This window comes from Lactuca saligna, chromosome 9 (assembly GCF_052625555.1).
Source record: "Lactuca saligna cultivar CGN05327 chromosome 9, ASM5262555v1, whole genome shotgun sequence".
NCBI lineage: Eukaryota > Viridiplantae > Streptophyta > Magnoliopsida > Asterales > Asteraceae > Lactuca > Lactuca saligna.
The window spans coordinates 18,645,262-18,663,569 of NC_136425.1; the positions used below are offsets into that span (position 1 = coordinate 18,645,262).

The following is an 18,308-nucleotide window of genomic DNA, read 5'->3' on the forward strand; positions in this document are numbered from 1 at the left end:
TAATACCATATATTTCTGATTCTTCTTTGTATAAATTCGTATGTAGATCTCTCTGTTAATCTCAAGGAAACACACGATTGTTTAATCTTTATACGAACAAATATAATATAAAATTTTTTTGGTCATGCATTGATCACTTATTAAAACATTTTGAAGAATAAGTTGACAAAATTTGGTAAATTTATTAAATATTTATTCCACAAAATGAAAAAGAAAGCAATCAAATTCAAAATTTACAAAAAAAATTATGTTTTTGAAGTGAAAGGAGGGCGGCGGGGTGTCTCAAAGGCTCCTAAAAATTAGGTCTTAATTGAGAACCGTGGACCAAAAGCGAAGACGACCTCCGTTTTCCATCTGTAGCCGTCCAATCCATACGATTGAAATCAATCTGAACGGTTGAAGAACATTCTAGAGCTCAACAACACATCTCCTTGTACCCCAATATATACCTCCCCTTTTCGTCCGTCACAAACCCCTCATACCTCTCTCTCAAACCCTAGCACAACACACTTTCGTCGAGAGAGAGAACATAATGGCCGGTAAAGGCGAAGGTCCCGCTATCGGTATTGATCTAGGTACTACATACTCCTGCGTCGGTGTCTGGCAACACGATCGTGTTGAGATCATTGCCAATGACCAAGGTAACAGAACTACCCCATCTTACGTCGCATTTACCGATTCCGAGAGGTTGATCGGTGATGCCGCCAAGAATCAGGTCGCCATGAACCCCACAAACACAGTTTTCGGTGAGTTTTCTCTTCTACGATCTTAATTTTTGTTCGATCTGCGGTTTTTATGCTTTTGACTGTCAGATCTCGTATATTTGATGCTGAAGCATGCTATGTTATAATTTGTGTGTAAATTATTGCTCGATCCACTTTTTTTAGCTGTATTAGTGTGTCCTGCTTTGAACGACCGTGCCTGTTCCATCATAATTAGCAAATACGTGTACTTTCCATACGTTTTTCGCTTAGATAGTTACCGAGTTTAGCTTTCACGTGACATCATTGATCTGAAGAGTAATCTAAGCTATTGAAAACTATAAAGATCTGAATCTGAGAGCCTAAAGCGACTTGTATAAGTTTATTAATTCGAAGATGCGTTGTTTTTGTGTACAAATGAATAGATCTACCGATGCTAGTTCTTTTTCTATCTTAATAAGATCTGAGTTTTTCAATCTGAAAACCCGCGTGTTTGTTCCATAGGATAAACCCTTGTTAAGTATTTACGAAACTACGTGATAGGCGGCATGTCTCGCTATATAATATCTGATGCACACCTTACATATCAAATATTAGATATTGATTGTTGAAAGTCGGTGGATCCCAACTTTATATTAAATTACAGGTTTATATACTGTTTGTCAAAATCAAGGAAACCGTTTAAGTAATTTCGAATCACTAGCTTTTTGATGTGTCTTTGTCTTTTATACAATCGTATTATCTATTATTCTACATATATCTCTGTATTCCTCGAGTATAATAAAATCAAATTAAACAAAATTGTTTACGTTAGCTTACGTTATTAGTGTTGTAATTAATTTATTTGTTCTAACTCTGTTTGCTTTAACAGATGCGAAACGTCTCATCGGTAGAAGATTCTCCGATGCTTCGGTTCAAAGCGATATCAAGTTGTGGCCATTCAAGGTTACACCCGGACCAGCTGAGAAGCCAATGATTGCAGTGAACTACAAGGGTGAAGAAAAGACCTTCGCTGCTGAAGAAATCTCATCCATGGTCTTAATCAAAATGAAGGAAATCGCTGAAGCCTTCCTTGGTTCCACAGTCAAAAACGCCGTCGTCACAGTCCCTGCTTACTTCAACGACTCACAACGTCAAGCAACCAAGGACGCTGGTGTCATCTCTGGACTCAATGTGATGCGTATCATCAACGAACCAACTGCTGCTGCCATCGCTTATGGTCTTGACAAAAAGGCAACTAGTGTTGGAGAGAAGAATGTTCTTATCTTCGACCTTGGAGGTGGTACTTTTGATGTGTCCCTTTTGACCATTGAAGAAGGTATCTTCGAAGTTAAAGCCACAGCTGGTGACACTCATCTTGGTGGAGAAGATTTTGACAACAGAATGGTCAACCATTTCGTTCAAGAATTCAAAAGAAAGCACAAGAAAGACATCACCGGAAACCCCAGAGCTTTGAGGAGACTGAGAACATCCTGTGAAAGAGCAAAGAGGACTCTCTCCTCAACCGCTCAAACCACAATCGAGATTGACTCTCTATACGAAGGTGTTGACTTTTACTCCACCATCACCAGAGCCAGATTCGAAGAGCTCAACATGGATCTTTTCAGAAAATGCATGGAGCCAGTTGAGAAGTGTTTGAGAGACGCTAAAATGGACAAAAGCTCGATCCACGATGTGGTTTTGGTTGGTGGGTCGACCCGTATTCCGAAAGTTCAACAGCTGTTGCAGGATTTCTTCAATGGAAAGGAGCTTTGCAAGAGCATCAACCCAGATGAGGCTGTTGCTTATGGAGCTGCGGTTCAAGCTGCTATCTTGAGTGGTGAGGGTAATGAGAAGGTTCAGGACTTGCTTCTTTTGGATGTGACTCCTCTTTCTCTTGGTTTGGAGACTGCTGGAGGTGTGATGACTGTACTTATCCCGAGAAACACAACAATCCCAACGAAGAAGGAACAGGTGTTCTCCACCTACTCGGACAACCAGCCTGGAGTGTTGATCCAGGTGTACGAAGGTGAGAGGACAAGGACACGTGACAACAACTTGTTGGGGAAATTTGAACTCTCGGGAATCCCTCCCGCACCACGAGGTGTACCCCAGATTACTGTTTGCTTCGATATTGATGCGAATGGTATTCTGAATGTCTCTGCTGAGGACAAGACCACGGGTCAAAAGAACAAGATTACTATCACCAACGACAAGGGAAGACTTTCCAAGGAGGAGATTGAGAAGATGGTTCAGGAAGCGGAGAAGTATAAGTCTGAAGATGAGGAGCACAAGAAGAAGGTGGAGGCCAAGAATGCTTTGGAGAATTATGCTTACAACATGAGGAACACAGTGAAGGATGACAAGATTGGTGAGAAGTTGACTCCAGGTGACAAGAAGAAGATTGAGGATGCGATTGATGAGGCCATTGCTTGGTTGGATACCAACCAGTTGGCTGAGGCGGATGAGTTTGAGGATAAGATGAAGGAGCTTGAGAATGTGTGCAACCCGATCATTGCCAAGATGTATCAAGGTGGAGCAGGTGATGCTGCTGGTGGTATGGATGAGGATCCCGCTCCTTCTGGTGGCGGTGCTGGCCCTAAGATCGAGGAGGTCGACTAAGTCTTGTAATTTTTTTTTTTTTTTTTATGAAATTATATTTTCTTTAGTTTTGGTTTTGTGGTGATGATGATACTTAAGACAATTTTATGTTTGGTAACAATGGTGGTACCTCTTTTTTATTGGGGGTGAATTTTGGATTTTTATGGATTTTCTATATTTCCAGTAACCCTTTTGCTTATTATCGTTTTCTTTTACATATAACAGAACAGCAGCCGATCCGATTCATTAAACAGAAAATGTTTTATTTTACATTGTAATAATCCAAGATTTTCTCTAAACTTCAAATAAGTTTTGTCATACCTTATTTGTAATAACAGAATTTCTTTTAGAACTCATCTACTGTATTTTGAGAAGTTGTCTATACTGCTAAAATTCTCACCATTTGTGGCATGGTTGTAGCAATAGTTTGTTTAATATTTAGAAAAATGAAAAAATATCACCACTGACAAAATAATGTAATTGACAATCGCTGTAATATGCTTAGTTTACGTTTTATGTAGTTTTTACATGTTTTCACAAATTACAACCGACGATTTTACTTACATATTAGGCCTGCGATTGATTGTTAGGCCACAGTAGCCCCATGCTCATCAACCTTTGGGCCCATTCCGAAACACAAGTTTTTGGAGTTTGATTTAAGCTAGCATCGAAACAAAGTAAGATGTAAATTTACGCAATCTAATAGTGTGTTGAAATTCTGGGTTTTGTGACTTCATTCTTCTTTATACAAAATTTCTCTTTCTATTATCTCCCTTCGACCACGTCTCTTCAAAATTTGTTTTGTTGTTTTTGTATTGCGATATCAGTTTTCATATTAAAAAGTTCTTAATAATCTTTTTACAAAACCCTATTCTGTTAATAGTTTCTTCAATTCATGGACAAAAAATAACTGCCAATCTGTCACCAATATAATTTCAATTTCATTAACAAACTCCTCCAAAGTGTATGCTTAATGGGCCATCCCAGGACTTTTTAGGTAGTAGACAACATTTTCCCTTTTATTAAATCCAATCGCAATTGGGCCGTAATTATTCACTGAAATATCCATTAAAATTAAATGTATTTATTTTCCTCAACCTTATTTTTTATTATAAAAAACTAACTACAAACAATGTTAAATTATTATTAGTAGTCTCCTATACGAGCCCTGGAACAAATTAGTGTAGCTGTTCAGATGGTACTGTTTACCATTTTTACACTAATTCCTATAATATACCTATAATATAGTTCAACTACCACCACCAAATACTAATCCCTAAACATGCGTGATTGTTAATTTTTGTACATTCCTGACTTTTTGTTCAACTATATAGACATAGTTCGTCATCCTGGTCAAGTCGTGATGTTATATCGTTTTTTCAGCACTTGTTTGATTATCACAATATGGATTATTGGTCTTTTTCCATTTGGAGATGATTTGTTATGGTGTTCGATTGTGTTTGTATCCAACAAAACATTTCAAGTATGTCGTTCCCATAACGATACACATTGTCATAGTGTATGCATTTAAGATGAAGACCATCACATGAGAAGGCAAACAAATAGCTAGGGGTATAAAAAATATCCAAACTTGAATATGACAAATAGGATCGGGTTTAATAGGGTTTGAAAACCATCATCAGGTTAACCCGACAATCCCAATATACATACATGGTTAAGTTTCAAGTTGTAGGTGATGAACTACATGTTCATACGATGTACTACATTCCTTACTGACATGTATTGAAGATGAATCCCTAAAGCAGTACTATCTACTCAACGTTCGCGATGATTCTTAGAGTTGAATATATATAATAAAACGAGAATGGGTAATCGGCTTAATTGTTTGATGTGAAATAAATAATTAAACAAATTAATTATATTATTGTGGGTTGAAAACCCTATATACTTACCAGACTTCCCAACTCTGACCCACTCAGTTTCCTTGTATCACAAGTAGCAGTACAAATGTACATGGATAGTGATGTTTGGATCTGATGAGTGATCCGAAGAGATGTAGGCCATAGTATAATAATATGTTGTAAGTCCTGTTATAACTATGTTTATGCTAATATTTCTTGTATCAATTACGACATCCTATTTTTAATAATCAACGAAAAACATTTATTTGGAAATACTTTTTACGGGATAAATTCCGCATTTACAAAGAATATTCTGTTTTAAATAAACATAAAGAAAATGTCTTTTCGGGTCATTAAAATGAGGATGTCACACATTACATTCAAGAGGAAGAATATGGACGACAACATGAAGAAGCTAAACAAAGAATTGGTGACATGACCCCTTGTCCTCTTCATTCAAGCCGATTGGTTCTAGATGAAGTCAACAATCCACAAACCAAAAATGAGGTCACAAGCCCACATAAATCGGATCATCACTACCAATTTAGAAGCCCAGAAAACCTGTCAAATAGACCCCAAAGACATCGTGCCCTAGGCTTCCATGAACGAACGAAGCATGTAGAGATGAATTATTATTTTGTTCACAAAAGAGTTGAACCTAAAGAAATCCAACCCATTCATATTGACTCGACGTTGCAGCTTGTTGATATGTTCGCCAAAGGTTTAGGTGCTCAACACCTCCGTTTTCTTTTGGAAAATCTAGGTATTTGTAACCTTCATAATCTAGCTTGAGGAATTGGATTTGATTTATGTAACATCCCAAAAGTTAAGGCCAAATTTTTTTATTTTTAAAATTAATAAAACTATTATCAGAATAACATAAAATGTGGAATGAGGTGGTGTGTGCATTGCAATCATCCTGGGCTCCCCCCCTTTGAACCAGAAGTACCTGAAAACATAACCTGAAAACCGTAAGCACAAAGCTTAGTGAGTTCCCCAGAATACTACATACCATACATAATTATGCCCCCCCCCCCCCCCCCCGACATCGAGCCCCGCTCGGTATACAGATCTGTCAGTCATCGGCCCCACCTGGTGTATATATAAACATATAAATAGATAAACACATAACACATGCAATAATCACAAAGATAAATAGCATACATAATGGTCATCGGGTCTCGCCCGGTAAACATATAAAGATATAACATATGCAAGAGTTACGCATACATCTAGCATCCTAAACATTGCAAACCATGGGACGACATTGGTGCCTTTGACCTGCTAAACACAGTGAGGAAACTCATCTCTACCTGCTGAAACACTCAAATGAATCTCCGGTCTGCTGGTTTGAAAAATCCCCACGCAATCATCATCAAAATAATACAATTAATAATTGGATATCGACCCATAACCAAGAATCTAAGCTACTTAGCCCATAACCAGGAAAAAAGACCATTTTATCCTTTTTCGTACTTGGCCCAAAACCAAGGCCCGACCTAACTACTCAACATACCCAAATCATAAATGGCAACCCAAAGCCCAATATGGCATAATCTTCCAAATTGGGCAAAAAACCCATCATGGGCCTAAATCCATAGAACCCAATATACTAGTCAAAAGCCCAAATTAGAAGTCTAATGGCCCAACAAGGCCCAAACTTAAAAGCCCAAACTATGGCCCAAATCGAGAATGCCAAGCCTACATGTCCATCTGCTGAGTACGCGAGGCGTACTTAGATCGTACGCTTAGCGTACTTCGTTCGGGGTCAGTACGTGCAACGTACCAACTGGATACGCCCAACGTACTTCCCATACTACCAAGCCACTTCATTAAGCAATTAAACAGTTAAGACCTTTTGCTATACTCTTAGATCCAGTCCCTAAGGGTGACTTAGTAAATAAAGATGGAAACTTTACACCCATGCATAGCTTAATGGGACCCAATACTAAAAAAGAAGCTTAATAAAGCTCTTAACACTTGCATGGACCAATATCTTTCACAAAGTTTGTATTATTATGAATAAGGGAGCTTCATGGAACTAAGATCTAACATCCATTGCTTATGGAGTAGATCAAAAGTTCAACTTTACCTCAAAAGACTCAAAAATGCCTATATAAGACCATAAAATAGATCTATCACAAATGACCATCAAGGTGAGAGTTTTTTTTTTTACCTCAAAAGTCTTGCAAATGTGAAGGTAACTATGGATCTACAAGCTCAAGATATTTCCCTAAGTGTTCCTCTTCTTCTTCTTCTACACCATAAAATACCACCAAATTCACTTTCAAGCTCAAATCTCACCAAATGCACTTAAGGTTTCATATTCAGGGTGTAGGGAGATGGAGGCTGGTCCATAAATGTCCAAGAGGTGGTTTGAGATGTTTAAATAAGACAAAGACACTGAAAATTAGGGTTTTCATCTGGCTGGAGTACCCCCCACGTACTCCCAGTACGCCCAGTGTACTCCATAAGATGCCCGCGATCCTTCTACCTAGTACACCCAACGTACTCTCTTGTACGCCCTGCGTACAAGGCTTAGCCTTTAAACCAACAAACTTCCGAAGACCATAATTTCTTCGTTTTAAGTCCGATTTCGACAATATTTATATCCACAGAAAAGTAAAGAAGAGCTCTACACATCTATCAACTCACCCTTGCCTTAAAGCTTTTCGAATTAAAATCCAAAGTCCATAAAAGACCCGAACTGACACTTTACCGATATACCCTTGGACTCCAAGACACAAAACGAACCCCCGGATCATCTAACCTAGATTATCTGCGATCAAGAGGAGCCTAAGGCTCTTTCCCAAAGGCCCTAATACTTATGATAACCGGTCATCGGGTCACGGTCCCGAATTATGAAACAATTTGAAACAGAGTGTTACAACTTGATTCTCCATATATTTTCTCCTAGTTTTCCTCATTTTAAACCTTGAAATATTTATCTTTTACTTGCATGTAAAAGGCTTTTAAACCTTGCAATATTTATCTTTTACTTGCATGTAAAAGGCTTTGATGTATTGATACACGGTTTAAGATTATTGAATACAAAAATACCTCTTATTGTTTTTATTACATTGGGCGACTTATCATTTCTTTTAATTTATATAATATTTAATTAGAGGTGGAGAAACTTGTATCCTTACTTTCTACTGTTATATTTTGTATACCATGAAAATGTGTCTTTCTGGTGATATGACCATTGGATGGCCTAACTAAATGACTTTATGTAATGTCATGTATAATTCGTTTTTTAGTAATATATCTTATATTAAAGTAAATTTTTTATGAGTTAATGTAATTATATAAGACACTTGTTTATTTCTGAATAACGAACCGATAGTCTACCTAGCAAAGAACAAGAACATTACATTAGCAAGATGATTGTTAATTACTAAAAAACGAACCAAAAATACACCTATTATAGATTAGTATATTTGTTATTTTTTTGGGATAACGACACCATAGCACAATGAAGTTTTGTGTTTGGTCCGATTTGACCATTTATGTTATTTTTTTGCACAATAATCCATCTAACTTTTACTGTACATGTCAATTAAGCCATTATTGTTGGTTTTTAACTATTCCTCCGTTAACTAGTTGTTCTAAATTATACGAATGGTCCCTATGATTAAAATTTTATTCGTAGTTGGTCCCATACATAGTAAAATTCATCATTTTGAAAATCAAGGGATCAAACTGTAACATTGTCATCATGTACAAAATGTTTGTATCATCACTCTGGGACCAAGTGTATAGAATGTTCGTATCATCATGTTTCAACAACGAACTTGGAAGAACATCTAGTATAAAAAACAAGTCGTTGGCGGGCTCGCCTCTTCTTATGGCGTTACCTTTTGAACTAACTCTCAAACGGTTACCAGAATCGACACCAAAAGGGACTTTGAGGCTGATTCGTTTTGACTTTCAGACTTGCCCATCGTTGGAGCATGTGGTGCAGAGATTTGAGATTTCTCCGGTTCCTTCACAGGAAGAGAGGTGGTGACTTGTTGGAAGATGCTGATAGGAGTTCTTGTGGAGGATATGACTTGGCCTTAACCGCCGAATAGGGAGCAGCGAGAACGGTCCCTCCAGGTTTGGCATCGGATCCTTTGCAAGTTTGACAGGTGTTGAATTTTTATATTTCAATTTCTTTTTTGATTCCGAATACAACTTCTTTGAAGTTTAGAATGAGGTTGTAGCCTTGATCTTCAACTTCCGTGGCCATGTTGTGGGAGCTCCAACCACATATTCCGCCGTCCGTGTCGCTCAAGTTGAATAGTGATTCGAAGATATTAAATAGGTTACTGAAATCTTGGTTCGATTGGAAAATTTGGGAAATTTTTATAAGTGAACGACTATGATGTGAAAAGTTTGTTGATTTTAATATTTTTTTGGTGGATTGAACTTACTCTGCTACCCATGCCACTGACACCTTTGTGTTCGGCCTCGTTGTACCAACATCGTTTATCATCGTCTCATAAAACCTGCATTGAGAATAAGGAGAATTTTGTCATTTACTTTAGATGTGAGATTTAAAAAAAATGATGAATTTTACTAGTTTTAGGACCAACTGCAAATAAAATTTTAACCATAGGGGCCATTTGGGGCTAAAAAGGCCAAAATGACATCTTAGAGTTTGCATGGGGGCTCCAATGGCATAAAGTTTGCACCTTTACGCCATAACAACCCTTCAAGGTCCTAGATCTGGGGGAATATCCACTTGGGTCGTCCATTTACCCAAAGCTAACATTCTTGGACCAAAACCCCAATTAAAAGTGAAACAAAGAGATCTAAGGAATCATTGAGCAAGTTTGAGACTTGCTTACCCAAAAATGCTACAAATGAAGTGTAGTTTCTGGATCCTCTGTCTTCCTATTGAGCCCTCCAGCTTCCTCTTCTTCCACAAGCTTCAAAAGCACAAGCTTTCTCTAAAAAAGGTCTCACAAGCTCACACAAGGGTCTAGGGTTTCGTCGCTAAGGTTTTAGGACTTAGAGGCTGTAAATGAGGCTGGCATAATGGGATTTAGATGCTTAAATAGGGTGTAAAACCCCGAAATTAGGGTTTCACTCTGGTAGTCCTACTTGTCGAGTAGGTTCGTAAACACATGTCCCGAAATAATCCCTACTCGACGAGTTTGGGACTCCAACTCGTCGAGTTCTCATATAAAAGTTAATAAATTTTTATTTAAAATACATACCAGGAACCATGCGTTACAATTCTCCCCCACTTGTCTTAGACTTCGTCCTCAAAGTTTGCTGTGTCGGAAAATAACTCCGGGTAGTGCTCCCTCATCTCCTCCTCGAGCTCCCAAATCAACTCTGAGCACTTGCGGTGCTACCGCTGCACTTTCACTAGCTCGACGCTCTTGTTCCTCAGCTCATTCGTCTTCTTATCGAGAATAGCTACTGTTCTATCGATGTAGTTCAAGCTGTCATCAAGTTGTATATACTTTAGAGTCACAACTGCGGAGTCATCCACTAGGCACTTCAACAGCTAGGAAACATGAAAAGTGTTATGGATATGGCTGAGCTCTGCTGCAAGATCCAACCGATACTCCACCTTGCCCATGCGAGCTATAACCATGAAAGGACCGATGTACCTGGGGCCCAGCTTGCCCGCTTCCTGAACAGGATTACACTTTTCCAAGGTGACACCTTCGGGAGAACCATGTCGCCCACCTGAAATTCTAAGTCTGAATGGCGCTTGTCGGCATAAATTTTGTGCCGACTCTGAGCAGTCTAGAGCCTGCTCTGGACCTGCTGGATCCTCTTAGTGGTCTTGAGTACTACCTGAGTACTCCCCATGAATCTCTGACCGACCTCGACCCAACAGATCGAGGTCCTACACTTCCTCCCATAGATCATCTCGAAGGGAATTCGGTCTATACTGGCGTGGTAACTGTCGTTATACGAAAATTCTGCTAACGGAAGATATGTATCCCAACTGCCACCGAAATCCAAGAAACATGCGCGTAGCATGTACTCGAGAGTCTATATCGTCCTATCACTCTGTCCATATGTCTGAGGGTGAAAACGGTGGTGAAGTGGAGACGAGTACCCATCTCATCGTGAAACCGCTTCCAAAATCTTGAAGTGGAATGAACATCCCGGTCTGACACCATCGAAACGGGCACTGCGTGACGTGCCACCAAATCGTGAACATAGATCGCAGTTAGCTTCTCGACCGATATACTCTCCTGGATCAATTTGAAATGATTGTTGTTGGTCAACCGATCCACAATGACCCATATTGAATCTACTCCACGTGCGGTCCTGGGAAGCTTGGTGATGAAATCCATAGTGATGTCTTCCCATTTCCACATAGGAATGCCTAACGGTTGCATCTTGCCGTGTGGTCGCTGGTGGTCAACCTGTACCTTCCTATAGGTTAAGTACCGTTCCATGTACATTGCTACGTCCCTCTTCATGTAGGGCCACCAGTAATCAGGGCGAAGATCTCGATACATCTTCGTCGCCCCGGGATGGATGGAGAACCTTGACTTGTGGGCCTCATCCATCAAAATATGTCGTACCCCGCCCCAGTATGGAACCCAGACCCTCCCATGCAGGGTCAACAACCCACATATGTCATAATCGAATGAGGCCACCTGGCCTATGATCCGCTCACACTTTTGAAGCTCCTCCTTCAGGCCCTCGACATGTGCCTCTCTAATCCACTCCAACAATGGAGTAATCATTGTCATCCTCAGACATATGTCTGGTATCAGAGCCGCTACCGCCTTGCGGCTCAGAGCATCGGCCACTACATTGGCCTTCCCTGGGTGATAAAGGATCTCACAATCATAATCCTTCACCACATTTAGCCACCGACGCTGCCTCATGTTCAGATTCGGATGATCCTTGAGGTACCTCAAACTCTTGTGCTCCGTGTAAATGATACAACAGACCACATAGAGGTAAGGCCGCCAAATCTTAAGGGCAAAAACCACAGCCTCCAACTCTAAATCATGCATCAGATAATTTACTTCGCGAGGCTTCAACTGCCTCGAAACATAAGCTATCACGTGACCCCGTTGCATCAATATCGCACCCATGCCCGTGATCGAAGCGTCATAGTAAACAACAAAGTCATCGACTCCCTCCGGTAAAGTCAAAATCGATGCCTCACATAACTTCTGTTTGAGAGTCTCGAAGGTTGCCTACTGCTCAGGCCCCTAGTGGAATGTCACAGACTTCTTGGTCAACCGGGTTAGAGGAACAACGATCTTGGAGAAATCCTATATGAATCTCTGATAGTAACCCGCTAGACCAAGAAAACTTCGAATCTCAGATGGAGACCTTGAAACCTCCCATTGCATCACGACCTCAATCTTTTCCGGATTGACCAAAATACCCTTCTGGTTGACAAGATTCCTTAGAAACCGCACCTCGCGCAACCAGAACTCACACTTAGAGAACGTTGCGAAAAGTCTCTCCCTCCTCAGTGTCTCCAGCACCTCCCTCAGGTGCTCCTCATACTGCTCCTTAGTTTTGGAGTAAACCAAGATGTCATCTATGAATACTATCTCAGACCGGTCCAAAATCGGCATGCACATGCGGTTCATGAAATCCATGAATGCGGATGGAGCATTGGTGAGCCAAAATGGAATCACCACGAACTCATAGTGATCATAGCGAGTCCTAAAAGCTGTCTTCTACACATCATCGTCCCTGACTTGCATCTGGTGGTAACCCGATCATAGATCAATCTTGGAGAACCAAGATGCACCATGAAGCTGGTCAAAAAAATCATCTATCCTTGGGAGGGGGTAACGGTTCTTCACCGTTACCTTATTCAGCTCCTGGTAGTCTATGCACATCCGATGTGATCTGTCCTTCTTCACAAATAGGATCGGGGCTCCCCATGGCGAACTACTCAGCCTGATAAATCCCTTATCTAGCAACTCTTGCAGCTGCGTAGACAACTCCTGCATCTTGGGAGGAGCCAACCGATATGATGCCTTGGCTATCAGAGCCGCACCAGGGACTAGGTCAATCCTGAAATCAACTTGTCTCTCCGGATGTATCCCAAGAAAATCCTCCGGGAATACATCCGAGTACTCTCGCACGACCAGTACATCATTCACTATAGCCTTAACCTTATCCCGTGTATCCATAACATAGGCGACATACCCTGCGCAACCCTGCTGAAGGTAGCGCCTCGCCCTTGCTGCTGAACATAAAGTCGGTCCACACTGCAGCCTCTCCCCCTGAATCACTAACCCTCCCCCACTAGGATTCCTAACTCTCACTAGCTATTGCTCGCATTCAATCACTACCCCATTGGGGCTCAACCGGTCCATACCTACTATAACCTTATTCCCTCGCAGGAAATGGGGACCAAATCCATGAAAAACTACTCATCGAACAACTATATTGTACATCCCCGATGCACCCTCACAACCCGAATGGTCCTATCATCTACTATCTCTACATCCAGTGGACAATCTAACTCCCTCAGAGCTCCAAGAAATCGCTTCTAAGTGCGAGCGACACAAAATATCGGGTAGCCTCCGAATCGAACAATACCAGAGCCGATATACCATTCACTAAGAACGATCCTATAACAAAACAAGTAAACATAAGCGATAATCAATACAAATAAAGAGACAAGGAGAGAATACATACCCGTCATAACATCGAGAGCTGCACGTGCCTCCTCTGCAGTAAGTTGATAAGCCCTGCTCCTCGCCGTAGGCGGCTCTGCCCGACCCTGACAACCATCTGTAATCCTCAACGTGGTAGGAGCGGGCGCTTTCACCGGTCCTATTATTGCTAAAATTGGAAACTAGGCCCTTTTGTGGCCCCTCTGATTGCACTGAAAGCAAATCAGATCTGAAATTGCTGTGGTGGTGGTAGTAGCATTACAATCCCTGCTCATGTGACCAGTTTGGCCGCATTTGAAGCAACCCAAAATCCCCGCCTTGCACGCCCCCTTGTGCATCTTTCCACACTTGCCACACTGGCTGCGGCCCTACTGGCTCCTCGATCTGTGATCTGATACCTTGGGCTTCTTTCCCGAACTACCAGTTTGAACCCTATCCGGTTTCCTCTTCCTCTCCGTCTCCAAATATATCTCCTTCTCCTGAGCCCTAGCAATCATATCCTCCAACGTATTAGTTGGATCGGCTCACAAAGTGGTAGATATCACTCCACAACATCTCATGATATTGAGCCTATTTCATCTCCTCGTCCGCCACATACTGCGGAACGAGAAGGTACCTCTCCCAGAACATTGCGGTGATCTCGTCCACCGTCTCTGTAGTCTGTTGGAGTCCTGGAACTCCCTCGCTAGATATTGCACCTCAATCATAGGTGCAAACTTGGCCCTAAACCTAGACGAGAAATCACTCTAAGTCATTGAATCAATAGTGACATCATCTCCAATAGCTCTGCCAATCTCCTCCCACCAATCTCATGCCCCGTCCTTCAAAAGGCAGGAAGCAACTCGAACCTTGTCCGCCTCGGGACATCTAATGGTGCGAAAGGTGTTGGCAACATTTTCCAACCATCTGCCTCTAGCAATGGGGTCCCGAGCCCCATGATAGTCGGGAGCTCCACAAGCTCTGAACTCCCTGAATGTCAATGTGCGTGACCCCATCATGGCCGCCACCTTAGTGCAAAATGCACCCAATCTCTCATCCAACAGCTCCAAGATACCCTCCTTGATTGTATTGAAGATCACATGAGTCTGGTCTAAAATGATGTGCCTGACCTCAGATGAGATGAAATCTCTTGTCTGCTTGTCTAACTGCCCGGCTCCAGAGCCCGAGCCTGATCCCTCACCAGCGCCTAAAGTGCCAACTGGTCTAGTACGTAGCGTCACCATACTGAAAATACACCATAACAAACATCAGAATACCTGTCATACATCGAGGGATCATACACATTGCAAGTTCCCTGGATTCATCTCAGCCTTCCTTGATTCGAGTACGGATCCTCTGCTTTCAGTAGTACGGGCCCATACTACCTTCCACATCTATCCGTACTTTCCTCAAGAACTACCTTGACTCCACCATGTCCCTTTACTACTACTGCTTCGCGTGCAAATCTCATCCGAGGCTTGCCCTAAGGTAATCACCAACCTACTCTCTGCCATTAGCTGCATAAGAAGTCCCTGCTATCTCCCCCTAACTAGCTCGCGAATACCATTACATATCACTAAGACTAGATAATTCTTCGAATGAGAGATCCTACCCTACAATGGTTGGACTCAAACAAGAGCCACAAAATAGAGATAAACCTAAACTTTTGAAAGTATTTAGTCCTTGCAATATGTAACATAACATATTCGTTTACTAGTTAGTAAAATATAACTAGAACTCCTAAAAGCTCAAAGCAAGTAACATTTATGCTTTGAGTAAACACAATCAAGCGCATCCTACTCATACCATCATATTACTGACTAATCTGTACTAGCATGTAGTTCATAAAGCTGATACACATGTAACAAACACATAAGGCATCCTTCCTTGATCCTTATCCTTAATCTAGCATGTAATTCTCATAAGCATATCATAACATAAACTTGTATGGGTAATTTGGGAGTACTTACTTGAGCTAGGCTGATTGCATGCACCACACCATTCTTCTCTTTTCGAAATCCTTTTTCTCTTTCTAAAATTCTTTTCATAAAAATGCTTTTCTTTTGAAAATTTTCATACCAAATCCTAGTTTGAGTTCAGACACACCCGAGAGTGTGCTGGAATCCCTCAAACGAAGGCTCTGATACCAACTTGCAACATCCAAAAAATACAGTTTAAAAATTTCGTTTTAAATTATAATAAAACCATAGTAATCCAAACATCTCATAAAAACATAAGTGGTAATATCTCAAAACATCTTGTCAAAACACTACATCAAAATCACATATCAAAATATTAGAGTAAATCCTCCCAGGCCAAACACTGTGGTGTGTGCAATGCAGTCATCCCGAGCTCTTCCCTTTGCTACCGGAAGTACCTGGAACCAAAACTAAAAATTGTAAGCACAAATCTTAGTGAGTCTCCCCAAACTACCATATACCATACACATAAACACATATAGCATACATTGGGCCCCGCTCTGCTACCTCGGGCGCTGCCCGTCATCAGACCGTATCCGGCATGGGGCCCCGCCCGACATCAAGCAAAGCTCGGCATACATATGAGCATAACTACTAATACACATAACATGAGCATAACTACCTAATCATAAACATATAAACGTTCCTCGGGCCCCACCCGACATCGGACTGAGATCCGGAAAACGTACAATCATTCCTCGGGAACCGCCTCGAAATCAGGCCGTAGTTAGGAACATACAAATACAAACATATGCAAGAATCACAAAGACATCAAGCATACTAACATTCTTCGGGTACCGCCCCGACATCAAATCGAAACCTGGAAAACATATAAACTACATCAGGCTAACCCCGACATCAAACCGATGTCCGTCATACGCTAATATACATAAACGGGCTGACATTGGTGCCTTCGACCGGTTCCTACTAGAGGAAAACTCACCTTGTAAGATAACTGTGAAATCTCGTGTGAGGAATCTCTGACGGCTGCTCCAACGACTGCCCGACTATCATTATCATATTAACACTAAGTCAAAATCTGATAATCCTTCTTAGGGTAAAATGACCATTTTACGTCTGGTCAAAGTCAACATTCTGGTAAAATTCAATGTTCTGGGTTGACTCAACTCACCGAGTTCTATAGATCAAAAACCCTGAAATCGCGATCCAACTCGTCGAGTCATTCCCCTGACTCACCGAGTTCCTTGGATACTCATAGTCGCGATTTGGCAAGTCAACTCGTTGAGTCCCTTCGCAGACTCGTCGAGTTCTACCTTGTACAAAATCGGGACAAAACAACACAAATCATCGAATCCCTCTGTAGACTCGCCGAGTTCCTCAATCTGTTTGTTCCAACTTAAAGGATTAAGCCCCTACTCTTCAGATCTAAGCTTCTTGTTTCTCATACACACTGAAAACGTACTTTTAAGGGTAAAGTTTCCAACTTTACCCACTAATACCCCCATTTGACGGGTTTAGCTCAGACCCTAAATCTTTAGGACTTATATCTTGGTCCACAAGTCATCCATACTCGAAACTAAAGCATACAAACAAAGATCTAGGCCTTAGATATCATTTGAACATGTAGAGTTTCTATCTTTTCCTCTATGCATGGCCTTTTGGGGCTAAAAAGGCCAAAATGACATCTTAGAGTTTGCATGGGGGCTCCAATGGAATAACGTTTGCACCTTTACACCATAACAACCCTTCTAGGTCCTAGATTTGGGAGAATATCCACTTGGGTCGTCCATTTCCTAAAAGCTAACATTCTTGGACCAAAACCCCATAAAAAGTGAAACAAAGAGATCTAAGGAATCATTGAGCAAGTTTGAGACTTGTTTACCCGAAAATACTGCAAATGAAGTGTAGTTTCTGGATCTACTCTCTTCCTCTTGAGACATCTAGCTTCCTCTTCTTCCACAAGCTTCAAAAGCACAAGTTTTCTCTCAAAAAGGTCTCAGAAGCTCACACAAGGCTGTAGGGTTTCGTGGCTAGGGTTTTGGGACTTGGAGGCTGTAAATGAGGCTGGCATAATGGGATTAAGATGCTTAAATATGGTGTAAAAACCCGAAATTAGGGTTTCACTATGACAGTCCTACTCGTCGAGTTGGGGCTCCCAACTCGTCGAGTAGGTTCCTGAACCCGCGTCCTAAAATAATCCATACTCGACGAGTTTTGGCCTCCAACTCGTCGAGTTCTCATATAAAAGTGAATAAATTCTTATTTCAAATAAATACCAGGAGTCAGACATTACATATTGCGCACAAAAATAACATAAATGGTCAAATCGGACCATACCCAAAACTTCATTGTGCTACAATGTCATTATCCCTAGTTTTTGAGCATGTTCTTCTAGTTTTTTTGCAACCCGATGGACATATTTTTTTGCATCATCGTGGGTTTTCCTTGTTTCATTGGAGGCTTTTCTTCCCTTTTAGTGGACATTCTTGTGAGAATTTTTTTCTTCAATTGATTAAACCTAAATAATGCTTAGCGGGCATTCTTTGTAACATTATGATCTTTCCTAGGAGGGCTTCTCCCTCTTCACGTTTGAAGATCATTATAAGCTCATTTTTTTTGACTTATTTTAGGTTG

The 18,308-nt window shown here is 41.0% G+C and overlaps 1 protein-coding gene across 1 annotated transcript; it reads left to right on the forward strand.

Annotated features, from left to right (window-relative positions):
* Window positions 1-455: 455 nt before the first annotated feature.
* LOC145016607 (heat shock cognate 70 kDa protein 2) lies at window positions 456-3,468 on the forward strand. The gene is made up of 2 exons (XM_078974867.1): window positions 456-746; window positions 1,573-3,468. The coding sequence occupies exons 1-2, from the start codon at window positions 533-535 to the stop codon at window positions 3,300-3,302; spliced, it is 1,944 nt and encodes a 647-aa protein (XP_078830993.1). The 5' UTR covers window positions 456-532; the 3' UTR covers window positions 3,303-3,468.
* The last annotated feature ends 14,840 nt before the right edge of the window (window positions 3,469-18,308 follow it).